This window comes from Myodes glareolus, chromosome 14 (genome assembly GCF_982192425.1).
Source record: "Myodes glareolus chromosome 14, mMyoGla1.1, whole genome shotgun sequence".
Classification (NCBI taxonomy): Eukaryota; Metazoa; Chordata; class Mammalia; order Rodentia; family Cricetidae; genus Myodes; species Myodes glareolus.
This window is the reverse complement of record NC_142039.1, coordinates 28,566,699-28,592,112: the sequence shown is the minus strand read 5'-3', so window position 1 is coordinate 28,592,112 and position 25,414 is coordinate 28,566,699. Positions and strand designations below refer to the sequence as shown.

Genomic DNA, 25,414 nt, shown 5'->3' with positions numbered 1-25,414 from the left:
AGCAATACCCATTTGCCAAAGCAGCTTTAGGAAAGGTGCGCTGTAACCGATCCCAAAGGTCAAAGGTTTCAATTAAAAGTCAGTTGGCATATGAAGAACCAGGAAAATCTCAACCCCAGTGAGAGAGAAATTAAGAACAATAGGTGCCTGCACATTTATGACACTGATATTAGAATTATTTGACAAAGATTTTAAATTCACCATCGTAAAGCTGTTTTAAGTTTCATATATAAAGTCATGCAAATACAGGCATCTGATTTTTGACAGATGTCAGAAACATTTGTGCTGGGAAAGCTGTGTATCCACATATAGAAGATTGACATTAGAACCTTTTACTCTGTACACATTGATTCAAAATGGATCAAAGACCTTCATGGAAAATGGGAAATTTGAAACTACTAGAGGAAAACACCTCAAGATACAGTCATAGTTAAGAGCTTTCTGATCAGTACTTCAGTTACTTAGGAAACAGTTACTATCAAGAATTGACAGATGGGATTGCAGTAATTAAATAGCTGGTTCCAGCAAAAGAAACAAAATAGTGTAGAGATACTCTCTAGAACAGGAGAATTTTTTTCTATCTATTCATCTAATAAGGGATTGATATTTAGAATATAGAGACTTTTAAAAAATTAAATACCAAAAGAGCAAACAATCCAATCAGTAAGTAGGGAAATAAATTGGGCAAATACTTTTCAAATGAAGAAATATAAATGTCTGATGTTCAGCATCTTTATCCATCAGAGAACTGCAAATCCAAACTGAATTGAGATTTTTTTTCTCACCCAGTCAGAGTGCTTGTTATCTTAGTTGGCTTTCTGTTGCTGTGATAAACATCATGACCAAAAGCAGCTCAAGGAAGAAAGGGTGTGTTTGATTTCTAGTCTGTTCCAAAGCAGGAACTCAAGGTAAGAACCTAGAGGCAGGAGTTGAAGCAGAAATGGAGGAGTGCAGTTTACTGGCTTACTCCCCATGGCTTGCTTACCCTGCTTTCTTATACAGCCCAGGGTGGTATCTCTCATAGTGGACTGAGGCCTCCTACATAATCGTTAAGCAAGACAGCACTCTCATAGACTTGCCTACAGGCCAATCTATGCAGGCATTTTCTCAATTAAGAGTCCTTCTTCCAGCTGGGAGGTGGTAGTGCATGCCTTTATTTTAATTCCAGCACTCAGGAGGCAGAGGCAGGCAAATTTGTTTGAGTTTGAGGCCAGCCTGGTGTGCAGAGCAAGTTCCAGGACAGGCTCAAAAGCTACACAGAGAAACCCTGTCTTGAAAAACCAAAAAGGAAAAAAAAAAAGAAAAAAACCAAAAAAAACCCAAAAAGGACTCCTTCCCAGATATGTCTAGATTTGTGTCAAGTTATGTCAACCAGTACACCTATCAAGAGAAAACAAAACAGATAAACAAGCAAAACACAGTTGTTGTTGAGGATATAGGGAAAAGAGGAATCCTGTACATTGTTGGGAATATAAATCAGTGGGGAACTTCTTCAAAACACTTAAAACATAAGTATTATATGGTCCAGTTATACAGAATTTGGATATATATTACAGATATGGGCCACAATTATCTTGTGTGTGATTTGGGTTCAAGGGATTGAGTTGTCAGGCTTACACAGTGATTTTACCTGCCAAGCCATCTCTCTGTTCCCAATGTAAAATTCTAAACTCATTAGGTAATCTATAAGAAAGCAGAGAAAATAAGAGGATAGACTGAGAATGACTTTCATGAATGTCAGTATTGATCTGTATTTGAAAATAATCAGTGTAATTAAAACCTGTAAGGAAAATCCATGCCCTCATATTAATTGGTGCAGAAAAAGCCTGACAATTTAGGACAAGCTGGTAGAAAATTCATGAGAAAGAAATGTTGTCAACTTGGTAAATAACTATAGAAAATCTGTAACTGGCTTTATTCTCAGTGGCAATGGCTATTCTTACGTTGAAACTGGAGAACAAGTAAGGATGTATTAAAATTTCTAGCAAGGTCAGTAAAGTATAAGGCAATAAGTTCTTACTTTGAAATTGAAAAAAAACCAAGGATGTACTACAGTTTCTTGCCAAATCGGTAATATATAGAGAAATAAAACTTGCAAATTAGAAAGGAAGAAATTATCCTTGCTTTTTTCAGGTGGAACAGTAGTTTATATTAAACAACAACAGCAACAGCAAAACACGACAAAGTAATCTACATTTTCCCTCAGATTTATAAAGAAGAATGCGAGGTATAAGCCCAATATACAGTAATCTTTTGTGTTTTGTATATTATCAGCTAACACGAGAAACGAAGAAGTGTTTAAATGCTAAAAAATATAAAAAAGATATTTTAGTGAAGTCAAGAAATAGGTTGCTCGTTTAGAAGTAAACTGGAAACTACTGAAAGAGCAAATGTTTTCATAGGTTTGAAGTCCCAAATTGATAAACAGATTTAACAAAATTGTTTTTAAAGTTACAACAAGAATTTATATATATATATATATATATATATATACATACACACACACACACATATAGTGTATGGGTGGTTTGCTTTCAGGTGTGTCTATGCAGCATGTGTGCCAAGTGCCAAGTTGAGGCCAGAAGAAGGTGTCAGATCCCCTGGAACTGGAGTTACAGAGGGCTGTGAGCCACTATGTGGGTGTGGAGAATTGAACTCAGGTCTTCTGGAAGGGCAGCCAGTGTACTTAACCACTAAATGATCTCTAACCCATAAAGCAAGAATTTCTGAGATTTAAAAAAAATCTTTTGAAAATTAGAAGATTTGATCAAGGAACTGAAATAGCTAAAACAGTTTTGAGAAAGGTTTAAACAACAGGATTCACTGTAAGACTTCAACACTTGAGTTCTAAACTGTATAGTGGGTACCAATCTTAGCAAGAGCTCGAATTGGAAAAAATCTTTACCTTATCTGCTCGTGGTTTCAATTGGCTGTATCAGAAATGAAGTATTTGTTTTCCCTGCTGTTTTTAGCTTATTGCAGGCGTGACAAGGATACTATCTTCTAGAAGTAATGCCCACAGAAAGCGGAAGCTGTTCAACTGCTCGCCAGGCAAAACAAAAGCGCAAATCTCATAGCCTTTCCATACGAAGAACTAACAGCTCAGAACAAGAGAGGACTGGACTACCAAGAGAGATGTTAGAAGGACAGGTAAGCCAGTGTTGGTCAGTGCCCATTTTAAAGAGGGTTGTTTCTGGTAGTGCATGTGGGTTTCTAAAGCAGAAGACAGACTTAAACGGCCAAACCTTTAAAAGAACACAGTAAATTCAGCATCATACACAGAGATAGAATTATATTTTTTGGTTTATTATTATTATTATTATATTATGTTTTTGAGACAAGGTCTCTCTATGTAGTCCTGGCCATCCTGGAACTCAATATGTGGACCAGGCTAGTCTTGAACTCATGGAGATTCACTTGCCTCTGCCTCCCTAGTGTTGGAATTAAAGGCTTGAGCTACCATGCTTGGCTAATATCACTATATTTATAGTAATAACAGAAAGATACAGCTATGACAGCATGGACTCAGTTTACTCTTTGTACATGTTAGTTGTCCCTAAGAAGTTTAGCCCTAGACTTTTCAGACAGGTTTTCTGTTTCTAATGGTCTCAAGAAAAGGGGAGAATAAGTTTTGATGCTCTTTTTGTTCTCTGAGGTGACTTGCCTTTGATTTTGTCTCTGCTATAGTGAGTATACTGTTCTTTGATGAATGTACTAATTCACGACTGATAACATTCAGTTTTGTGTGCATTTTTCTAGTGCCTTTGTAGAAGTCAAAATGTTAGGATATTTGAAGAGTATTACTGTGAAGTCTAGATAAAGTATGTTTTATTAAAATAATCATGCGGTATATGTCTATATAAGTATGCACCTATGGTTTTTGTTGCAGGATATTTGATCACACTGTGAACCTGAGATTGTGTTATTTATTGGGAAAACCTGTTTCTAGTTATAGTATGGCTCAGGCCTAGCACATACCTTTAATTCAAGAGCTTTCTGCTTGAATATTGTAAACAGGATCAGGTAAAATCAACCATAGGTCAAGAGGTGGAACAAGCAACTAGTTGACATGAAGTAAACATAGGATTATTAAGAAAAATTATAGCCAGGTGGTGGTGGCGCATGCCTTTAATCCCAGCACTCGGGAGGCAGAGGCAGAGGCAGGTGGATCTCTGTGAGTTTGAGGATAGCCTGGTCTACAAGAGCTAGTCCCAGGACAGGCTCCAAAGCTACAGAGAAACCCTGTCTCGAAACACACACACACACACACACACACACACACACACACACACACACAAAGCATAAAAAGGAAGAAAATATAGAGGGTAAGAGAGAGTCAGGAGGATGTATAGAAAGACACATAGGAAGGAGAAGGGAGGGACATTGAGTTTGAGAGTTTTGTTTGAGATGGCGTAGGAGAAAGGAGAGTTTTCTGGGACATTGGTGGAGGAGGAAAGTCAGCTGGGTGCTTTTTCTGTTTTTCTGAGCTAGCAGACTTTCACCCCAGCATCTGACTCCTGAGTCTTTATTGGTAAAATCGAACAATTGAGATTTAGTCAAGACAACTTTTATCACCATTTTTTTCACAATTAGACAGTACCAGCCATAGTGCCGTAGGATAAAAAGGCTTACATTTGAGAAATTGGCCTTCATCATCTTATTAGAACTGTGTAAGCAACTTCTTGCAAGTGCCTCCTAGTATATAAATTCTATAGGGGCAGTAGTGTTCACCTAGAAACTCACAGGATTATGGCCTCCACAGAGTAGATATTCAGTTGAAGTTGATCCAGTGTAGATGCTGGGAACATAATTGTTATACTGCTTAAGGAAGTGATGATGAAATGGGGACCACCCTGTTAATTGCAGGTTGTTTTTTACAGCCCCCCCACCCCGACCCCTTCAGCACATATTTTACCTTTCTGTTATTTTAACAGGGGATCTTGCTATATGTAGGCCAGTCTGGCCTGGGATTTGGAATTCTGTCGCAGCTCCTCTTCTGCTGGGATTGCAGACATGCTGCACCTTGTCTAGCTTTTGCCTCAGTGCTTCTCATCTACAGTTGTCTGATCTACAGCTGTAAAACTTGTGACTATAGAGGGTCGCCTCTGCCCTGTCTGCTTTCTGTAAAAAGTTAATCTAGTGCTGGATATAAAAATAGCTTTGACAGTATTTACTTTGTTAGGTGGTTGCAACAAATACCATAAACTATGTAACTTAGACAACATAAATTAATTTTTTCATAATTCTGTAGGATGAAATCCAAGATCAAGTTGTAGAAGAGCCTCTAGGGCCTTACTTGTAGGTTGTAGGTGACTGCCACCTTCTTGCATCCTCATGGTCTTTCCTCTTTGTGTGTGTTTTTCTTAACTCTTGTAAGGCCACTAGTCATAATTAATTAGGATTATCATTAGAACTGCTTGCTTCAGTAAAGATCTTGACTCTTTTTTTTTAATAAATAGTTTATTTTATTTGCATTGGTGTTTTGCCTGTATGTATGTGTGAGGATGTCAGATATTGGAGTTACAGACAGTTGTTAGCTGCCATGTCAGTGCTGGAAATGGAACCCAGGTGTTCTGGAATAGCAGTCAGTGCTCTTAACCTCTGAACCCCCTAATCTTGACTTTTAGAGTCATATTCAGGGGCATTCAGGTTTGAGTCACTATTCATCCATTTGAGAGAGTGATAGGATTTCCTTGATGATGGAAGTGTTATAAACTTTGATAAAGGTGCCACAAGGTCAGTGTAACATGTAGGCAGTTAAACATGACTGGTATGACTTAGTATTTAAAAGAACATAATTACATTGACATTTAAATAGTCATGTGTAGCTGGTGTCTACTAATTGGACAGTGTAGGTAGACAATCTAAAATGGTTCTTCAAAGTTTTTTGATTTAATCACATTACTAGCAGTGAAAATTCTACGTTGTTTGCTGGCATATTCTAGAGTTACTGTCCACATGAGGTAAATCTGTTCTTAGAATTGTCTTCCATTGTGATGTAGTATAAGGTAGTAATTGTATCTCATGGTAGGCATTTCACAGGCAATTTACAGTTCTTTCACCTGAGCAGCCTAGACATGTGCACTGCTCTACTGGCTTTCTGAATTTTCCATGTTAGATAGACAGTTTATTTGTTTGCTGAAGTTCTTTGGAGTGGGACCAACTAGCATGATCTCTGAGTGGCCTCTGTGCCCTTCCCTTTCCAGGAGGGAAGAACGTGACAGTGTCTGCTATTGCAGCTGGCATGGTAGGTGTGAGTGGACTGCTCTACTATGAAAGAGGGTACAAGACCGACCTTTTGAGTCACATAACAGAAGAGCGGCATAGATCAGTGCACTGGTCTTCTCATAGGCAGGCTACAGCAGAGCAGGGGAGTCTTTGCTGTGGGTTTCAGATGTTCTGACATCCTTAGCTTTTAGATTGGTGGATGCTTGAGGTGTGTCCAGTGCACTCTAAAGGTTTATCTGGCAATCAGGATGTTAGGTCACCTACTGATGTTGATAGTAAACGACTGTTAAAAAAACACGGAAGGCAGTTCCAGGTTTTTTGGGTTCTCATTCTGAATCCTCACGGATCCACAGTCATGGTGTTCTGGTTTGCCAGTTAGTCTTTAAGATCTTTAGCATATATTCGGCTTATTCAGAGGACAATGTTCACACATGTAAAAGGAAAAGTTACGTTATTTTGTAAAATGTTTGCACTTAAATCTTGTATTCCCCTAGGAATGCATTTTGATTATTGTTTCCTTTGTAGAAACTTGAATCTTAAAAAATGTTGAATGTTGGGAATTGAACCCAAAGTGCATGCTAAGTACATGCTCTTACTGAGCTACATGCCTAGCTAAATTTTAAATTCTTTAAACCTTCATATTTATAAGTAATAAAATATATAATGTTATAAAGAAAGAGTTTAAGATAAATGATAATTCACTTTGAAAAAACAGTGTTGCCTGGTATTAAAGTGATTCATTTGTTCATTTTAAATGGAAATATTTATCTTGTACAGGATTCCAAACTGCCTTCCTCAGTTCGCAGTACATTGTTGGAACTGTTTGGTCAGATAGAAAGAGAATTTGAAAATCTTTACATCGAAAACTTAGAATGTGAGTATCTCCTATCTTAGTGTGTTTAAAAAATGGTTACCTCTTCACTGAACTCTTTGAGAATAACATTTGTGGTTTGAGAGTCATCACTCTATTATTTTCTATTCTGGTGTTAACTTAACCATATTATTGGGGCTGGGGAGGTTGTTCAGCAGTTAAAAGCTCTTCCAGAAGTCTTGTTTTCAATTCCCAGCATCCACGTGACTACTCGCAACTTTGTAATTTCAATTTCAAGAGATCTGTGCCCTCTTCTGACAACCAAGGGTACCAGGCATTCATGTGGTATATAGAAATACATGCAGACAAAATAACCATACACATAAATAGATTGTTTTACGGTTCTGTGGACCTTACATGATTCTTGACAGGATGATATCAAATTTTGCAGAGTTGTCTTCCTTTCTGGAGCCTGTAGGGACAAACATTTCCTGTTTATTTGTGTGGCGACAGAATGCAGTTGACTGTGTTTTTAGGACAGGCTCCCTTATCACTGTCGTTGGCTTATGTGTCCATCTTCTTTAGTGATGTGTGCTTTCTCTTGTTTCCTCTCTGACTTGCCATTCTATCTGTCCCAATCCTAAGAAAGTGTGACTTGATTGAACCCCTGGATATTCCAAGGTGACCTCCCTACTTGCAGAGCCATCGAATTTATAGGGTAACATTGTTCATAAATTATAGGACTGGGCTTTGAGAATCTTTGAGGGGGTTACCAGATCGACCAATCAAAGTCACAGTTTTATACAAAATGAATGACTTTTATTTTTTATATATCAAATATGTCATAAATTATATAAACACAAGTATAACATCTCTTCAAAATTTTCAAAAATGTGTTGACATATATTAAAGAAATTTATATAACTTTTTGGCTCCATCACATTCTTCAAAGGAAAACATTTTCTGTATTTTTTTGCTTCGAGTTCTTCTGGTGATATTTCTTTGAAGATGAGCAATTTTCGTCAAGTTTTAGATCAGGCAGATGTGTTGTTAATGCTTCATCATTGGGAAATTAATGTCTTTTATCCCTTTTGGTGTTATTGGGTAATTTTCATTTTGAGGGAGGAATGGTGTTTATAACATGTATACCATTTAAACTGTAATGAAACTTCTTTCTCTAAGAATCGGATGAATATTAATAAGCAGCAATTAAATTATAGACTGTTTTACACCTTTAACTTCTGTGGTTAGATAAGTCATAAAGAAAATGCAATTCTGTGTCATTCACATTTTGCTCTTGGAAAATTTAATGTTTTAATATTGGGTTCTCTACATTACTTTTATGTATCTTGAGAACTTAGAGGAATAACCAGTTCTAATTTTGTTACAAAATAAGATTAGAGCTGGGTGGTGGTGCATGCCTTTAATCCCAGCATTAGGGAGATGGAGGCAGGTGGATCTCTATGAGTTCAAGGTCAACCTAGTCTACAGAGTGAGTTCCAGGACAACCAGAACTACCCAGAAAAAATCCTGTCTCAACAAACAAAAAAACAAAATTAAATAAAATAAGTTAATTACTATGTATAGCATCAGCTTTTAAGGATTTTTTAAATCTAGAAATGTATTTTTTATTGATATTTATTGAGCTCTATGTTTTTCTCTTCTCCCCTCCCTGCCTATCCCCTCCCCCCTTCAATCCTCCCACAAGGTCCCCATGCTCCCAATTTACTCAGGAGATCTTGTCTTTTTCTACTTTCTACTTCCCATGTAGATTAGATCTATGTAAGTCTCTCTTAGTGTTTGCATTGTTGTCTAAGTTCTCTGGGATTGTGGTTTGTTGGCTGGCTTTCTTTGCTTTATGTTTAAAAACCACCTATGAGTGAGTTCATGTGATAATTGTCTTTCTGTGTCTGGGCTACCTCACTCAAAATAATGTTTTCTAGTTCCATCCATTTTCCTGCAAAATTCAAGCTGTTGTTATTTTTTTCTGCTGTGTAGTACTCCATTGTGTAAATGTACCACATTTTCCTTATCCATTCTTCGGTCGAGGGGCATTTAGGTTGTTTCTAGGTTCTGGTTATGACAAACAAAGCTGCTATGAACATAGTTGAGCACATGTTCTTGTGGCACGATTGAGCATCCTTTGGGTATATACCCAAAAGTGGTATTACTGGGTCTTGAGGAACGTTGTTTTTCTTAATTTTCTGAGAAATCGCCACACTGACATCCAAAGGGGTTGTACCAGCTTGCATTCCCACCAGCAATGCAGGAAATGTTCCCTTTTCCCCACAACCTCTCTAGCATAAGTTATCATCAGTGTTTTTGATTTTGGCCATCCTTACAGGTGTAAGATGGAATCTCAGAGTTTTGATTTGCATTTCTCTGATGACTAAGGGATGTTGAACATTTCCTTAAGTGTCTTTCAGCCATTTTAGATTCCTCTGTTGAGAGTTCTCTGTTTAGGTCTGTACTCCATTTTTTTTATTGGATTATGTGATCTTTTGGTATCCAATTTTTTGAGTTCTTTGTATATTTTGGAGATCAGACCTCTGTCTGATGTGGAGTTAGTGAAGATCTTTTCCCATTCTGTAGGCTTTCATTTTGTCTTGTTGATTGTGTCCTTTGCTGTACAGAAGCTTTTCAGTTTCAGGAGGTCTCATTTATTAATTTTTTTCTCTCTGTCTGTGCTGCTGGGGTTCTATTTAGGAAGTGGTCTCTTGTGCCAATGCGTTCAAGTGTACCTCCCACTTTCTCTTCTATAAGCTTCAGTGTGACTGGCTTTATGTTGAGGTCTTTGATCCATTTGGATTTGAGTTTTGTGCATGGTGATAGATATGGGTTTACTTTCATTTTTCTACATTTTCATATCCAGTTATGTCAGCACCACTTGTTAAATATGCTTTCTTTTTTCCATTGGATATCTTTTGCTTCTTTATCAAAGATCAGGTGTTCAAAGATGTGTGGATTGATATCCGGGTTTTTTATTCTGTTCCATTGGTTCTCTTGTCTGTTTTGTGCCAATACCAGGCTATTTTCAGTACTGTAGCTCTGTAGTAGAGTTTGAAGTCAGGAATTGTGATGCCTTCAGAAGTTCTTTTATTGCATAGGATTGTTTTGGCTATCCTGGGTTGCTTTTCCAAATGAAGTTGAGTACTGTTCTTTTGAGGTCTTTGAAGAATTTTGCTTGGATTTTGATGGGCATTGCGTTGAATCTGTAGATTGCTTTTAAGGATATTTTTAAAGATCAGTTTGTCAACGGAAATATTTAGGGTGTTTTCGTTGTGACTAAGGCATTCATGTTACAAAGCACCTCCTCCCCCTGTTAAAAATAATAAAAATAAATCTTTAAAAATTATTCATGTTGGAATACTTTATATTTTATATTTTAACTTTATATTGTCTAGCACATAGAGAAAGGTTTTGTTAGCTCTTTGGTACTGATAAGTCCCAGTTTCTTAGCATGGGTGCTGTGTAGAGTCTTTTGACCTCAGCCTGTTTGTGACCTTGACTTGCTTTGGTCAGATGAGTATCCTACAGTTCCAGGAAGCTTCATGGTATTCTGGCCGGCAGGTAGGGCCTAGAGTTGGGTGAACCTGTGTGTAAGTCAGGTTCCAGATGTACCAGGTTAGTACTTGGTTACTTGCCTGGGCGAGTCTCTTTCAGTTTTACAGTGTGGATGCCTGAGGCCCTTCTCAAGGTCCTTTTGATAGTAAAAAGAATCATAGTTCTCTGTGTTTGTGCTCTCTAGTGATTGTGCTCCTTGTAATGGTCCTAATCCTGCATTTCCTACTAATTTTTCAATTTAAAATTGTGGAATTTTAAAATCAGTTATATATAATCCTCATGTGGATATTTTCCTGTGTCATATACCAGTAGTTGCATATTGTTACTATATTTTTTCCTCAGTTTCAGTATCCACAAGTAAACTGTAATTATTTCACTGAATTTTAGGCAGTATCAGAATGTTTTTAAGTGCATGAAATCCCAAAAAGGAAACTATGCTGGAATAAGAATTTGGATATGCATGGTTCTGCTTGAGATCCTGATAGTTAAATCGTCACAGGGTCACAAAAGTGAGCTTTCATTTATTTATTTTTAAAGATTGGATCTCATGCAGTCCAGAATGGCCTTGAACTTGAAATGTAATTGAGAATGACCCTGAACTTCTGATTCTCTTGTCTCCACCTTTTAAATGCTGAGATTCTAGGCATCCACATCTCGTAAATATGGTGCACGGATGAAACTCAGGTCTTATGCATGCTGGGTGAGTGCTCTACCAGCTGAGCTTCATTCCCAACATTGACTTTTGTTCTTGGAATGATACCTGGAATGATGGCTTGAGTATTTGGACACTATAAATTATCACCTTGCTTTTTAGAATATTTTTCACATCTTATTTTTTTTTTGATAGTCCTAACTCACAACATTCTCATGTATGTAAATTGTAGAAGTGATGAATACATTTGAACATAAGACCAAATTTTACATTTTTTAAAAGGAATGTTTTTATTTCCAGTGCGCAGAGAAATTGATACTCTTAATGAACGCTTAGCTGGTGAAGGACAAGCCATCGATGGGGCAGAATTGAGTAAGGGCCAGCTCAAAACAAAAGGTAAAATAAATGCTTGTAGAGTGTTGTGTGTGTGTGTGTGTGTGTGTATCTTATCAAGGGAACTGGGATCTAATGGAGGACCCTGACTCATTTGTCTCTGCTGTCAGCCAGACTTGGAGGGCATAATTCAGATGTCGGTCAGATGAGAAAGAGCTTGGGTCCCTCTTCCAGCTCTTCTGTTGTCTGTGACTTGGTGGGGTCCCAGATCTGAGTTTCCCTTTCTCCAGCATAACTGCACTTTGTAATGCTGCGGTTCTTGAGTTTAAGGGTGTTTGATTGTCAGTTCTCTGTCTCCACAGCCAGTCACAGTACCAGTCAGCTTTCTCAGAAGCTAAAGACCACCTACAAAGCTTCCACCAGCAAGGTATGCAAGGCACTGGCTCTCGAGCCAGTCATGTGGTGCTTACGGTGTGCAGATGTGTACTTTAACTTGCATATTTTCCAGTTAGAAATGTGTAATAGAAAAATGTCTGGCTTCTAGATGCAACCATTGCTAACTGGCTGTAGTAAGTATATAGATGCTTAGATACTAACTTAGATACTAACTTCAGTGAGATCAATATATTGTGCATTAGTAATTTTTGTCTTTAGATAAACAATATATTTTTTATTGTTAATTGGCTTGTTAAAAAGTATATGGATTCAGAGAGGTAGGTAATAAACTTTATGGAATGAAATTCTCTCTGAGCTAAAGTTACATTTTCATTATTTTTTTCAATTTTCTAAGTATAAGAAGAAGGTGAGCATGTGCTTCTGAGGCATCTAGGGGCAGTCAAGGAGTTTTCCTATTAAAGTGCCTAATACTGACTTGAAGTGCAAGGATTTAATTGTTTGGAAAGTTATTGTATATTATTCATTATGCATCTCTAGTTTGGAGTATTTTGAGTATGTAAAAGATAAATTAATTCCCTAACTTTGGTGAATGTGTACATCTTGGGTTAAATGTGAGGAGAAAAATTGAAATTTGTAGTACAATTTCCATAAATATCACCGGCTTTTATTTTTACAATCCATTGTCTTGGGCTGATAGTCGTTTATTTGACAGGAACAGTGCGGTTTAATTGTCACTAAGAGGTGAAGTTTAGCCTTTCTGCCTTCCTCCTTATTTAAAAATTCTTGGTAATCATTATTTAGAACAGAGCATGAGTATTGCTGACATATTCTACTGTGTACTTAGATAACAACTGGGATATAAATTGTTGTTTCATTGGATTTTTGTTTGTTGTAATGTCTAGTTCAACCTTGTTTTGAAATTTGTAATTAACTTGTCTTTCTTCAAAATGAAGTATAAAATTATATTCTTCACTTCTTGTTACATTTTCTTGAATTAAATAGATTATTCTGATGCTTACAATTCTGTGTATACAATGTGTGGTCTTAGGATTTAAAACTTTCTGGTTATTTCTGAAGTAGAGGAAGATATATATAGCAGTCTTTTATCATGAGCAATAAAAACAAGGTTTGGACAAAGGTAAGGGCATGCACAATAGTATTTTGCTTAAAAAATATATTAGAACTATTTAACAGCAGTCATTTTAGGATTAGAATATGTCAGAGCATATTCCTAATGGACTTTACAGCAGTTTGTACACTGTATGTACTCATCTTATAAATAATGAAACACAAGACATCTGAACATTGAAGAAATACTTCGATAACGATATATTCTGATTTGTACCACAGCATGGATTCTTGGTATTAAAGCTAAGCACGAATGCAACAAGAACATGCTACAGTCTAGATTCATTACTTGCCCTCCTTGTGACTCAGAGCCATGAAAGGCAAGTAGCATGTTTGGTGAGACAGTGGGAGTGCAGAGGTGTATGAAGTAAACCTGGAGAGGTTTTTTTCCTTCCCTAGGCTGCTCATGACTGATTGCTAATGCTTATGGGGTGGGGTCTGGGCAAGACAGTCCACCTGAAAACTACTTTAAAGAAACCCATGGAGATATTTGCAAATATTATTTAGAAAGTTTTTATTTGTTTGTTTGTTTTTTTTTTTTGTAGTGGAAAGGGTCTTTCTAATTTGTTCTTAATATACTTTAGGTTGTGTTGTAGTTAAAATGATTTAGGATGATGGGAAAACATTGTGCCATTGTTTTGTTAATCTTCTGTTGTTCATTCAGTTGAGTTTCTTTCTTTCTTTCTTTCTTTTTTCAATTGAGGCAGGGTCTCTCTATGTTGACCTGGCTGTCCTGGAACTCACTGTGGACAAGGCTGGCCTAGTACTAATAGCGATTCTCCTGCCTCTGTTTCCTGAGTGTTGGAATTAAAGGCGTGCACCACCATGCCTGGCTTAAGTTAGTGTTTCTTTTGTTTTTGAAGCATAGAGCATTATGGAAGTGGCATGTGAGATAGTATGCCACGGTGTTCATGGGAAGCATATTATTGTGTTTCTGAAGTATACAGTTGTATTCCCATGGTAGTACCTCTTCCATTCTACCTTGTGAATGGGTTAGGTAAAAAATATGTGGCTCAGTAGTTTCTTATAATAGCATTCTTTATATTAGAAATGTTGAGAGATTTGGAAAATGAACCACAACTTAAGGATGGTGGCAAATTTTGTATGGTCTGTAACTTCTCTCCCCCTAAAATGTAATGCTATTTGGCATCTTGGTAATATTTTCTGTAAGTACAAGCTTACATATAATGTAGAGGGATACTTTTGTTGATTTTAGGAGGGAGACTAGCTTTTAGAATGTTAAGATGACAATAATGGGTTTGAGATTTGAACTAGTCATTTTCTATTTTCTGTAAAATTTAAACCAAGTTAAATAGAATTGACTTATATTATTTGTAAAATTTCAGTTTCTTAACTAAGCATTTTGTTTTTGTCTTTACTGTGTCGGTGATAATTCGAAAGCAGATACCTAATTAATGTAACAGATTATGACTGCATATGTTTATGTAAGAGTAAATTTATATACATGTCCTAGGCTTTGCGGAATCATTGTTAAAAGCAAGCTGTATGAATCCATTCATTTTTGTTTTCATTTTTTGCTTGATTTATAAATTTGTTATTCTTTATATTTTTTTCCAGATTTACTTAAAAGTTGGAATGTTTTCATTTATCTCAGAGCAGCTTCATGACCAAAGTTTAAAGAAATCTTTGCATTTATTTCTTCCTCACTTTATAGTCTTCATTACAAGGAAAATGAGAATTGTTGTGTGTGTCATTATATGGACCAGTACCTTCCTGTGTGTTCCTCATCTGTATCATCTCCTGTCTGTTTCCCATTAGAATATGAGCTTCTTAAAGGCCTTTGTATCTCCCAGTTCTGTCTCTCTAGCATGGCACGTGGCTTCAAGCAAGTGCTCAATAAACAATCTTTAACAAACCTGCTCATCTGCTACAAGTGTGGTCATTTGATTCCTCTTACAGCCTCGGCTTTTTTGTTTTTGATATGTGGTTGGTGTAAACTGATCAAATTCAGGAAAAAAAAAAAGGAAGTTCTTCTGTGAACACATGCTTTAATGTTGGTAGTTTGGGGTATGTTTTTATCAACTTTTTCATTTCTGTTTCTCTCTGTCTGGTCCCTGTCTCTCTGTCTCTGTCTGGGCTCTGTCTGTTCCTCTCTCTCTCTCTCTCTCTCTCTCTTTCTCTTTGTGTGTATATGTGTGTTTTAAAGATGGAGAATTTTGTTTGGTGATTGAGGTTTGGGGAAGAGTGACTTGCAAGGCCCACCTGTGCCTTCTTCGCAGTGAGACGTTATCTGGATAAGAATCCACTAGTGGAGTGGGAGAATTTTCTGCAGCGTCTGATAATGAGCGCAGTGAAAACAGCTGTATTGTGTGTGGCAGCTCCCTTCTGTTGATGCTTGTATTATATTCCATTAGTGTTTACAATATCCTCTTAAATTACTTACACATTTTTCAAGACATCTTTTTGCTGTTTTGCATTTTTTTAGCTTAGAGAAATTAAATTCAGTGTTTAAAAGTGCTTCTTTTCTTCTTAATTTAGATTGTCTCCAGCTTTAAGACTACCACGTCAAGGGCCATCTGCCAGCTTGTGAAGGAGTATATTGGCCACAGGGATGGCATCTGGGATGTCAGTGTTGCAAGGACACAGCCTGTGGTTCTTGGGACAGCGTCTGCTGGTGAGCCAGACACTGTTGCAGCTGGCTTTGTATAAGATGTGGCTTTGATTGAAAGCTCATGGAAGTGACTTACAATTAGCAGTGGCAGAATAGTTCCTGGAAAGAAAAACATGCTGGAAGAGTTATTGAAACTGAAGCTTTGGATCCAGGTTTGGTGGTATATGCTAAAGTCCCAGCACTCAAGGTAGAGGTAGGAGGACCTCGAGTTCCAGGCCAGCATGAACTGTGTGAGATAAAGTCCTGTCACATTGTCTCTCAAACAAAAATGAAATGAAGAGGAAAGAAGGGGGAAAAAAAAGGAAAACTCTTTGCCTTGGCATGGGAGCACCTGCTTCTCCTGAGACTGTAGTCTTCCTTTGCAATCCGTGGGTGGATGTCACTGCTAAGGCAGGGCTAATGTTTTTAAGGAAGGAGAGACTTGACTCCAACTAGTTATGTGAGAGTGTGTGTATCTGAATGGTCAACACAGCATAGGTGAGATAGTTTTTAAACATTTTATATATATATATATATATATATTATATATATATATATATATATATATATATATATTTTTTTTTTTTTGATTGGCTTTGTTCTTGTTCAAGCCAGATGTGCTTCTGATTTGGGGACAGGTTTGTCATTTTTCTTCTAGCAGTCAAGGGGAAGTTTCTGCTAGCAACTGAAAAATGCATATTCTCTAGACTGTTGAGTTGTCACAGGAGGCTGCTCTTCAGGGGAGGATGTTCTTCGGGGGTCACAGGGTAGGTCTCACCACTAACAGGATAATTCATGAAAGCTCAGATTAGTCTAACACACTATCTCTTCAGATATAAATGATCATTGGTTGTTGAAAATGACTTTCTTAGCTTGTGAGAAATTCCTTTCTCATTAGATTTTGATTTTTGTTTTGTTTTGTTTTGCATTTAGAGAAAGTGTTTCACTATGTAGCTCTACCTGTCCTGTAACTTGCTCTGTAGACCAGGCTGGCCTTGAACTCACATAGATTTGCCTCTTTCTGCTGCCCAAGTCCTGGGATTAATGTAGTCCATCACCACCACCTGGCCTGGATTCTGATTTTTAAAAGTAAAAGACACAGGAAACCTAGTTAGAGTGTTGACAGTGTCTTTGCCTGTTTGTAGTTGTAGTCATACTAAAATATCTTGGATGGTTTGGAAGTATTATTAAAAAAGGAGGAATGACTTCTAATAATTCTGAAATTTGCTTTGGATAATTGACTACTATTTCATTTTAGAATTTTCTTTAATTCTCCCTTTACCGCCTTAATGCTTGAGAGAAGAAAAGGTCCAGAGGGACAGCCATCATTTCATATAATTTGACTGAATTGGAGGCTAATTGACTTTGAGAATCACAGGTGTTCTGGAAGGCTCTGGTTTTAGAAGATAATAGAACTGTGATGATGTCTGCATTCCAGTTTCACACGTGATGGCCTCGGTGTCATAGTGCACTAGTATGTCAAGTCCAGTTGTCCTTTCCAGTTCTGTGGCTTCAGACAATTACAACACTTTAGGATAATTGAATTGTACAAAGTAGTAGGAATTTTTTTAGCTTAGAGAAATTAAATTCAGTGTTTAAAAGTGCTTCAAAGTTGCAAGAACTGTTTGGAAAACTGGAGAGATGACTCAGGTAAGAACACTGGCTGTTCTTCCAGAGACCCCAGTTTGAGTTCTGATCACCCACGTGGTGCCTCCCAGCTGTTCTTAACTCTAGTCCCAATGGATCCAGAACCCTTGTCTATCCTTCAAGGGTACATAGACATACATGCAGGCAAAAATGTTCATACACATAAAATAAAACTAAATTAAAAATATCTATTAGGGCTATGTGACTTAACATTTTTAGAATATTATTGTATTTTTTAAGAGATTGTAAAATCAGTGATGGCTAAGTTCTGACATCTTCGTTTTTTTAGATCACACGGCTTTGCTGTGGAGCATAGAGACGGGCAGATGTCTTGTCAAATATGCTGGCCATATGGGCTCAGGTAAGCATTTACCTACAGGGATCAGCACAAGCATCAGAAGTTGGGTTTCTTTGGTGCCTTTTAGAGTTCCTTCATAGTACTGTCTATATTGGTGGAAAGTTTTGTACTCGATATAAAATTTTAATATTTTGGTGGTTGGGATCAGTGTAATGCAGTCAGAGTAGATAAGCTTTACGTTGTGTGACTAATACAGGGAGAATACTTAAGCTGTGCTGTGTGTTAGTCTTCATTGTGTAACTTTATAATTCTTTATTAGGAACCATGTGTTAGAGATTAATGCTTAATAGTTTGATCAGGCAAAGTAAAGGCTTCTCCCACAGACTGTGTTTGGGTCTGCAGTTTCTGTTCTACAGTAGCTCTCTTCCGCCTCTTCAGTGAATCCTGGTGTTAACAATGTTTTGATCAAATTTTATTTTTACATTTTTCTTCCAAACGTTTGTAAATTTCTTCCACCTAGAATGTCTTCATCCAGTCTCTGTGCAATGCTGCCTACCAGTTCATTCCCCTGCTTTGCTAGCTCCCCTGTTTCCTTAGTGTTGATAGTCTTGTTATTGGGCACTTAGATCAGGAGTGTGTGTGATTTCTTCTCTGCTGTGCCTGTGACCATCCTAACAGTTCATAGAAATCAACAGGACAAAGGCTAGAACATAATGTGAATTTAGAGAAGGGACTTAGGCTCCTGTTGCCTCCATTCTCTTACAGAAACTTTTTTTTTCTTTTCCTTCCTTCCTTCCCTTTTTTTTTTTTTTTTTGGTGCTAAGTTTAACTGAAGAAAACAGGGTTTAAAGATTCTCACTTTTGAAAGAGGTTTGTTTTTGTTTTTTTTTTTTTTTTTTTGGTAATATCCCCACTCATTCCAGTCCTGGATTCATTCCTTTGGTATTTTATAGAGTGGAAGCCTCTTCTGTTTTTGGAGGTCAGCCTCAGATGGACTCCTGCATGTTGTTAAGACACAATAATTCTCCCAGTGACAGTTTGGTAGCCAAAGAGAGGGACACTGTGTGTCTCTTGAGAACATTTCCACTTATGCTGGAGTTCGGCTTAGGCTCAATTTATAGACTCAACATCACCTTTAGCTTGTGCTAAGCCACACCCATTAATGAATCTTTATTTAACTCAGCACCTTCCTGACCATCTTGGTGGTCTCCTCTAAGGCTAGGCCTCTGAATCGTAGCCTCTCCCCCACCTCCTCTCTTTCTCAGCACCTTCTCTCCCTTTACAGCATCAACATTGTCATACAATAGCAGGCTGTTCCTGCTGCTGCTTGTCTCTTTTGTCCTTTCTCATTAGTCTGTTCTTTCTTAGTTTATAAATGCACTGCCCCAAATATAGTACTAGGAACTCAAAAGTATGATAAAATTTTGTAGAACATGTGGTACATTCTCCATGCTTTTATAAAGAAGATGTATTATTTTTATTTTATGTATATTATTTTTGCCTGAAAATTTATATGCACCATATGTGTGCCTGGTGCTGAGAGGTCAGAAGAGGGTATTGGATCTATTGGAACTAGTGTTTCTACAGGTTGTAAGCAGCCATGTAGATGCTGGAAGCTGAACCAGAATTTTCTGTAAGAATAGTAAGAATTCACTAAGCCATCTCTCCAGCCCACTTACCCTTGGTTTATTTTTAAAATAAATTTACTTATTTTTAGCATTATAACTTAGATTTATTACTTAAGATAATAGCAGTTTTCACCAGCTCTTTTATAGTATTTGTATTTCAGTATTGAAAATAAATAGAATTCTCTCTTTTTTATGTAGCTTCTTAGTAAAACATAATTTTAAAGAAATAGCTAACAAAATTGTCTTAATGGATAATTTTTTTGAAGTTTGGCAGAATTCTCAAATTGTCATAGTTTTTTAAAATTTATAACTAACTTTGTAATACAATAGCTAATAAATATTGATGACATGGTTTGTTATCTTTAATCTGTTTTGTAATAATTTGTTTTGCAGTAAATTCTATAAAATTTCATCCCTCAGAGCAGTTGGCTCTTACTGGTATGTTTGTTTTTCCTTTCTTGAATGAAATTATTAATAATCTTACAACAGCTGTAAATTTTGTATTCTTTTGTTAGTACTATCAGAATTATCCATAGCATTTATGAAAGTTAGACAATCTTTAGTAGACATTTTGTGAACTATTTCCTTTCCGTTCTAGGTAATTTATCTAAGCTGCAGTAGCTTGTGTACGTCATATTTTAGACTGGCTTTAAAATCATAGCTTCATTTACTGCTTTCAGAAGGTAGCCTTTTGAGCTGACGATTATTTCTACGAAATTGTCAGGCAGCTGTGGAGTCATATGTTTTGGGGTACAGGCTATAATCTTGGAGAATATGTGTTAGCTTTGGTGGGCCAGAGGTTGTCATGCTTCTGAAAAAGACCAGTTAGTAAGTATATTGTCTTTGAGAGATTATATGACATCTGTCCCTGCTTTGTCCTGCTTTTATAGCATGAAAGTGTCTCTGTAGGAGGTGACGAGACATGACTATTTACAAAAATAGGGAAATGTCTGCATTTTCCCCATGGCCCAGATTCTGTTGACCCAGGATAGAGTATGCATGTTGAAATGACAGGGTGCTCTGTGCAGGTGCGAGTACTTTTAATGTGCAGTGTGCAGCGATTACTCTTTTTGGTCAAGACTTTTCACATATGATGGGAAGCTTACTCTAAGTCATTTCCCAGTCTTTGATGATTATAGCCAATATTTACCTTACTACATATCTGAGGTGGGGAAGACACTGAAGGTTTATTGTTTGATTGGTAGAGAAGAAAGACAGTAGGAGTGTACTAGTTGGATATGTCTAGATATAAACCAAAGGCTTAGAAAGGAAAAATGAAACCAAGTGACATCTAAAAAAGTAATACCAACTTTGAGACAGATAAAGGAGAAAAAAATTAGACTGCAATTTTTATATAGTGTTTATTTGAAGAGAAACTGGCAAGTCAGGACAATCAGTTGATTTCGGCCATAACAAATGCACTATCAGCTCATGGTAACTTCTTTAAGTAAGTTTTGCAGCAGTGAAGACAGATGGAAAGCAGACCACTTAGGTGAGGGCTGAGAATACCACTCAGGAGTCTAAGAGGGCCTGCAGTGCCCTGGGTGGCTGTTCTTTGTCTTCCACTCCTGATGAGAGCATTTTCTTACAAACTTCTGCTAGAAAGAAGAGGAATATGAAAACAACACAAATAAGTAATGCTAATAGTAATACGATAAGTAAAACATTTTAAAGTCTTATTAATGATGAATGGATGCAAGTATCATTCCCTTTCCCGAAACATCTCAGGCTCTTATAGTCACAAGTGTAATGCAATAGAATATTTATTACATAGATTAAAAATAAACTCTTTATAATTATTTTTCTTAAATATAGAGAATTTAAGAAAATATATTTTTTAAATATTGCTCTAAATATAGAGAAATCAAAGTTTCTCTAAGGTAAAAGAGGAAATATTATCTTTAGTAATTGTAACCCTAATTTTGTATATTGTTCTATTGTATAGCCTTGTACAATCTGAAATTATTATTTAAATAAAGTATATTTATTTTACTAAATGATCACTAAGTTAGAAAAGCATGATTGATGTTTGGCCACAGTGTAGGAAAGAGCACATTTTATTCATGCTTTGACCATTTGTCTCTTCAGCTTCTGGAGATCAGACTGCTCATATTTGGAGATACGTGGTACAGCTTCCAACACCTCAGCCTGTTGCCGACACTAGCGTAAGCATGTTTAGTTGCTCTGACAGTTCACTGTTGGTCTGCCTATGCAGGACTCTGGATGTTTGCAAATTTTAGAGTAAGCTGATAGTGTCTGGTGTGGTTGGATGTGCCGTAACTGACCTACATTTAAATGATTGGTGTAGACATGAACTATGAATTTAATCAGCCACCTCAGCAGACACTGGGAGCAGAGAAGAGTTGTACTGCTATGGGTAAGGAACAGAGCGTAGGTGACATGGAGGAAGACTGTCAGAGCGCTAGGGTTCTCGTAAGCACCGGGAATGGAACTGCCTGGCTATAAATATGTGTCTTTCTTTGGACAGGAGATCAAGGATCTGAAAGTGATTTGGAAATTGCCATAGGCCTGATGTTGGCTTCTCCTCATATCAAAGGGCAGGCTTCTTGGTTTTCATCCTCCCTAGCTCTCTGCTTCATTTCTACTTTTCTATCCCTCTTTTTTCTTTTTAACAGACATGATTTAATTGTAACCCAACCCAAGCTGGCCTTGAATTTGCATTTTCCCTCAGCTTTACTAGAGCATGGCCTCTCTTTGGTTTGGGGAAATGGGGATTGGGGGACAGAGTGCCACAGCCCAGTGCTGTAGCAGGGATGGGGCTGCCCAGCTAGCTGTCATGGTGAGGAAGCTTCCTTAGTGGTTCTAAAGTGAAAGAATGGAGCCTAAGAGGATCATTTTTGACTTAAGATCTAATGGAATCTGCTTGACTAGATTTGGGGTTTGTTTGAAACCTGTTTTTCTTCCCCCCTTTTCTTTTGCTCCCTTTTGGAGTAGAATTAGTTAGTTGTCCTGTACTTCTGCAGTGTTGTGTTTTGAATAAATATAGCTTGTTTGTTTTCTGTGGTCTATAGCTAGTTAGGAATTTTGCCTGGGGATAAATTATACCTTGATTCTCATGTAGACCTCCCAATTTTTTTGTAATATTATCTCTCTCTCTCTCTCTCTCTCTCTCTCTCTCTCTCTCTCTCTCTCTCTCTCATCTATTGGTGTTGGGAATTGAACTCAGATTATCTAGAAGAGCAGTACATGCTCTTAAACACTGAGCCATCTCTCCAGCCCCAGAGCTCCCAATTTAAAGCTCCCCGTTTTGTTAAAACTGTACTTTAGATTGAGAGTTAATGTTGAAATGAGTTAATGTCTAGGGATAGAATGAATGTATTTTCCAGTGTAAAAAGGTGTTGTAATTTGGAGATCCAGCTTAGAATGTTGTGGATTGCAATTTATGTCATCCCCATATTTGTATGCTAATGTGGCTTTCATTGAAATTAATACCTTTTAAAAAGCAGTCCAAGTTTAATGAGACCATAGGGTAGGACCCTGATCTGATAATATTATTGTCCTTAAGACACCAGAGGGACTGCTTTCTGTTCTCTCCATTACATGAAAGGCAGCTGTTCACCAGGTGGGAAAAACCCTTCTATCAGAAAGTGAACTGGTTGGTACCTTCATAATGGACTTCTGCTCTCCAGAATTAACTAGTCATTTCACCTTCTAAAACACAAGGTTTTGGAGCCTTTTTTGAGCCTTTTTTCTATGGTCTCTCCAATGGAACACATGTTTAACATTACACATGGCCCAAATTATATACATGATCTTGACACTCAGATCCTTTCCTCTGTGTTGCTTGTTTAAGGAGGTCGCTCCATCCTATATCTGGGTGTTCATTTCTTACTTTTTTTTTTTTTTTAATAAAGCAAAAGTCTATTGTGCTCCCTGTTGTAGACCAGGAGTCTGGTTAGTTAACACACCTATCATGAAGTTTGGAATTCTCTGTGACACACTCTTTGTCTTCCTGCTCTGTTCCTGGCTACTCCATGAAATCTTTTGTTTGTTTGTTTGTTTTTATTACTTTAAAAATATTACCAATCAAAATTCCCACTTCCTCCCCTCCTCCCACTTCCTTCCCACTCTTCCGCACACCCTCTCCCCTACCCCGCCTCCAGTCCTAAGAGAGGGCAAGGCACCCTGCCCTTTGGGAAGTCCAAGGCCCTCCCCACTACATCCAGGCTGAGCAAGTATGCATGCAAAGAGAAGAGGATCCCAAAAAGCCAGTACATGCAGTAGAGACAAATCCCAGTGCCATTGTCATTAGCCCCTCAGTCTGCCCCAACTGTCAACTACATTCAGAGGGACCAGTTTGATCCCATGCTTGTTCATTCCCAGTTCAGCTGGAGTTGGTGAGCTCCCATTACCTCAGGCACACTGTCTCAGTGGGTAAACCCCTCATGTTCCTGACTTTCTTGCTCATATTCTCCCTCCTTCTGTTCTTCAACTGGACTATGGGAGCTCAGTCCAGTACTCCGGTGTGGGTCTCTGTCTCTGTCTCCATCCATCACTGGATGAAGGTTCTATGGTGATATTCAAGATAGTCATCAGTCTGACTATGGGACAAGGCCAGTTCAGGCACCCTCTTCTCCACTGCCCAGGGTCCTAGCTGGAGTCATCCCCATGGACTCCTGGGAATCTCACCAGAGCCAAGCCTCTTGCCAACCCCAAAATGGCTCCTTCAATTAAGATATCTCCTTCCCTGCTCCCATATCCGTCCTTCCTCCATCTCAACCATCCCACTCTCCCAAACTCTCTCCAACCCTCCCCTTCTCCCCTCTCTCTCCCCTTCTCCCTTTTCCTGTACCTCTACCCCCCACCCCCATGCTTCCAATTTTTGCCTGGCGATCTTGTCTGCTTCCAATTTCTAGGAGGATCTATATATGTTTTTCTTTGGGTTCACCTTATTACTTAGCTTCTCTGGGATCATGAATTATAGGCTCAATGTCCTTGGTTTATGGCTAAAATCCACTAACGAGCGAGTATATTACCATGTTCATATCTTTGGATCTGGTTTATCTCACTCAGGATACTGTTTTCTACTTCATCCATTTGCATGCAAATTCAAGATGTCATTGTTTTTTACTGCTAAGTAGTACTCTAATGCGTATATATTCTACACTTTCTTTATCCATTCTTCAGTTGAGGGGCATCTAGATTGTTTCCAGGTTCTGGCTATTACAAATAATGCTGCTATGAACATAGTTGAACAAATACTTTTGTAGTATGATTGGGCATCTTTTGGGTATATTCCCAAGAGTGGTATTGCTGGATCCTGAGGTAGGTTGACTCCCAATTTTCTGAGAAACCACCACACTGATTTCCAAAGTGGTTGCACAAGTTTGCATTCCCATCAGCAATGGATGAGTGTTCCCCTTACTCCACATCCTTTCCAGCATAAGCTATCATTGGTGTTTAGCCATTCTGACGGGTGTAAGATGATATCTCAGAGTTGTTTTGATTTGCATTCCCTGATTGCTAAGGAAGTTGAACATGACCTTAAGTATCTTTTGGCCATTTGAAATTCTGTTGAGAATTCTCTGTTCAGTTCAGTACCCCATTTTTTAATTGGGTTATTTAGAATTTTAATGTTTAGTTTCTTGAGTTCTTTATATATTTTGGAGATCAGACCTTTGTCTGATGTGGGGTTGATGAAGATCTTCTCCCATTCAGTAGGTTGCCTTTTTGTCTTAATGACTGTGTCCTTTGCTTTACAGAAGCTTCTCAGTTTCAGGAGGTCCCATTTATTCATTGTTGTTCTTATTGTCTGTGCTACTGGGGTTATATGTAGGAAGTGGTCTCCTGTGCTCATGCGTTGCAGGCTACTGCCCACTTTCTCTTCTATTAGGTTCAGTGTGGTCGGATTTATATTGAGGTCTTTAATCTATTTGAACTTGAGTTTTGTGCATGGTGATAGATATGGATCTATTTTCATTACTCCATGAAATCTTAAGGAATCTGTTGTTCAGTCTTTTCTGTGTCCCTGGTATTGGAGGGAGGTCGCTTGTTGGTTCCTGGCCACCTGGCCAGCTTAGACCTGAAATAATCACACAGAAACCATATTATTTAAATCACTGCTTGGCCCTTTAGCTCTAGCTTCTTATTGGCTAAC

At 37.7% G+C, this 25,414-nt stretch overlaps 1 protein-coding gene across 3 annotated transcripts in view; it reads left to right on the top strand.

Annotated features, from left to right (window-relative positions):
* Wdr37 (WD repeat domain 37) overlaps nt 1-25,414 on the top strand; it is a 71,399-nt gene that overhangs the window by 14,997 nt on the left and 30,988 nt on the right. For 2 of the 3 annotated variants that reach the window (XM_087896429.1, XM_048460957.3), the window contains 8 exons: nt 2,973-3,150; nt 7,006-7,102; nt 11,556-11,651; nt 11,951-12,015; nt 15,612-15,747; nt 17,660-17,731; nt 19,690-19,734; nt 21,385-21,461. In XM_087896429.1, coding sequence (XP_087752555.1) covers nt 3,013-3,150; nt 7,006-7,102; nt 11,556-11,651; nt 11,951-12,015; nt 15,612-15,747; nt 17,660-17,731; nt 19,690-19,734; nt 21,385-21,461 — 726 coding nt within the window. In that variant the 5' untranslated portion in view covers nt 2,973-3,012. Of the gene's footprint in view, nt 1-2,972; nt 3,151-6,061; nt 6,248-7,005; nt 7,103-11,555; nt 11,652-11,950; nt 12,016-15,611; nt 15,748-17,659; nt 17,732-19,689; nt 19,735-21,384; nt 21,462-25,414 lie in introns of those variants that run through there. The other variant, XM_048460959.3, reaches the window with a different exon arrangement.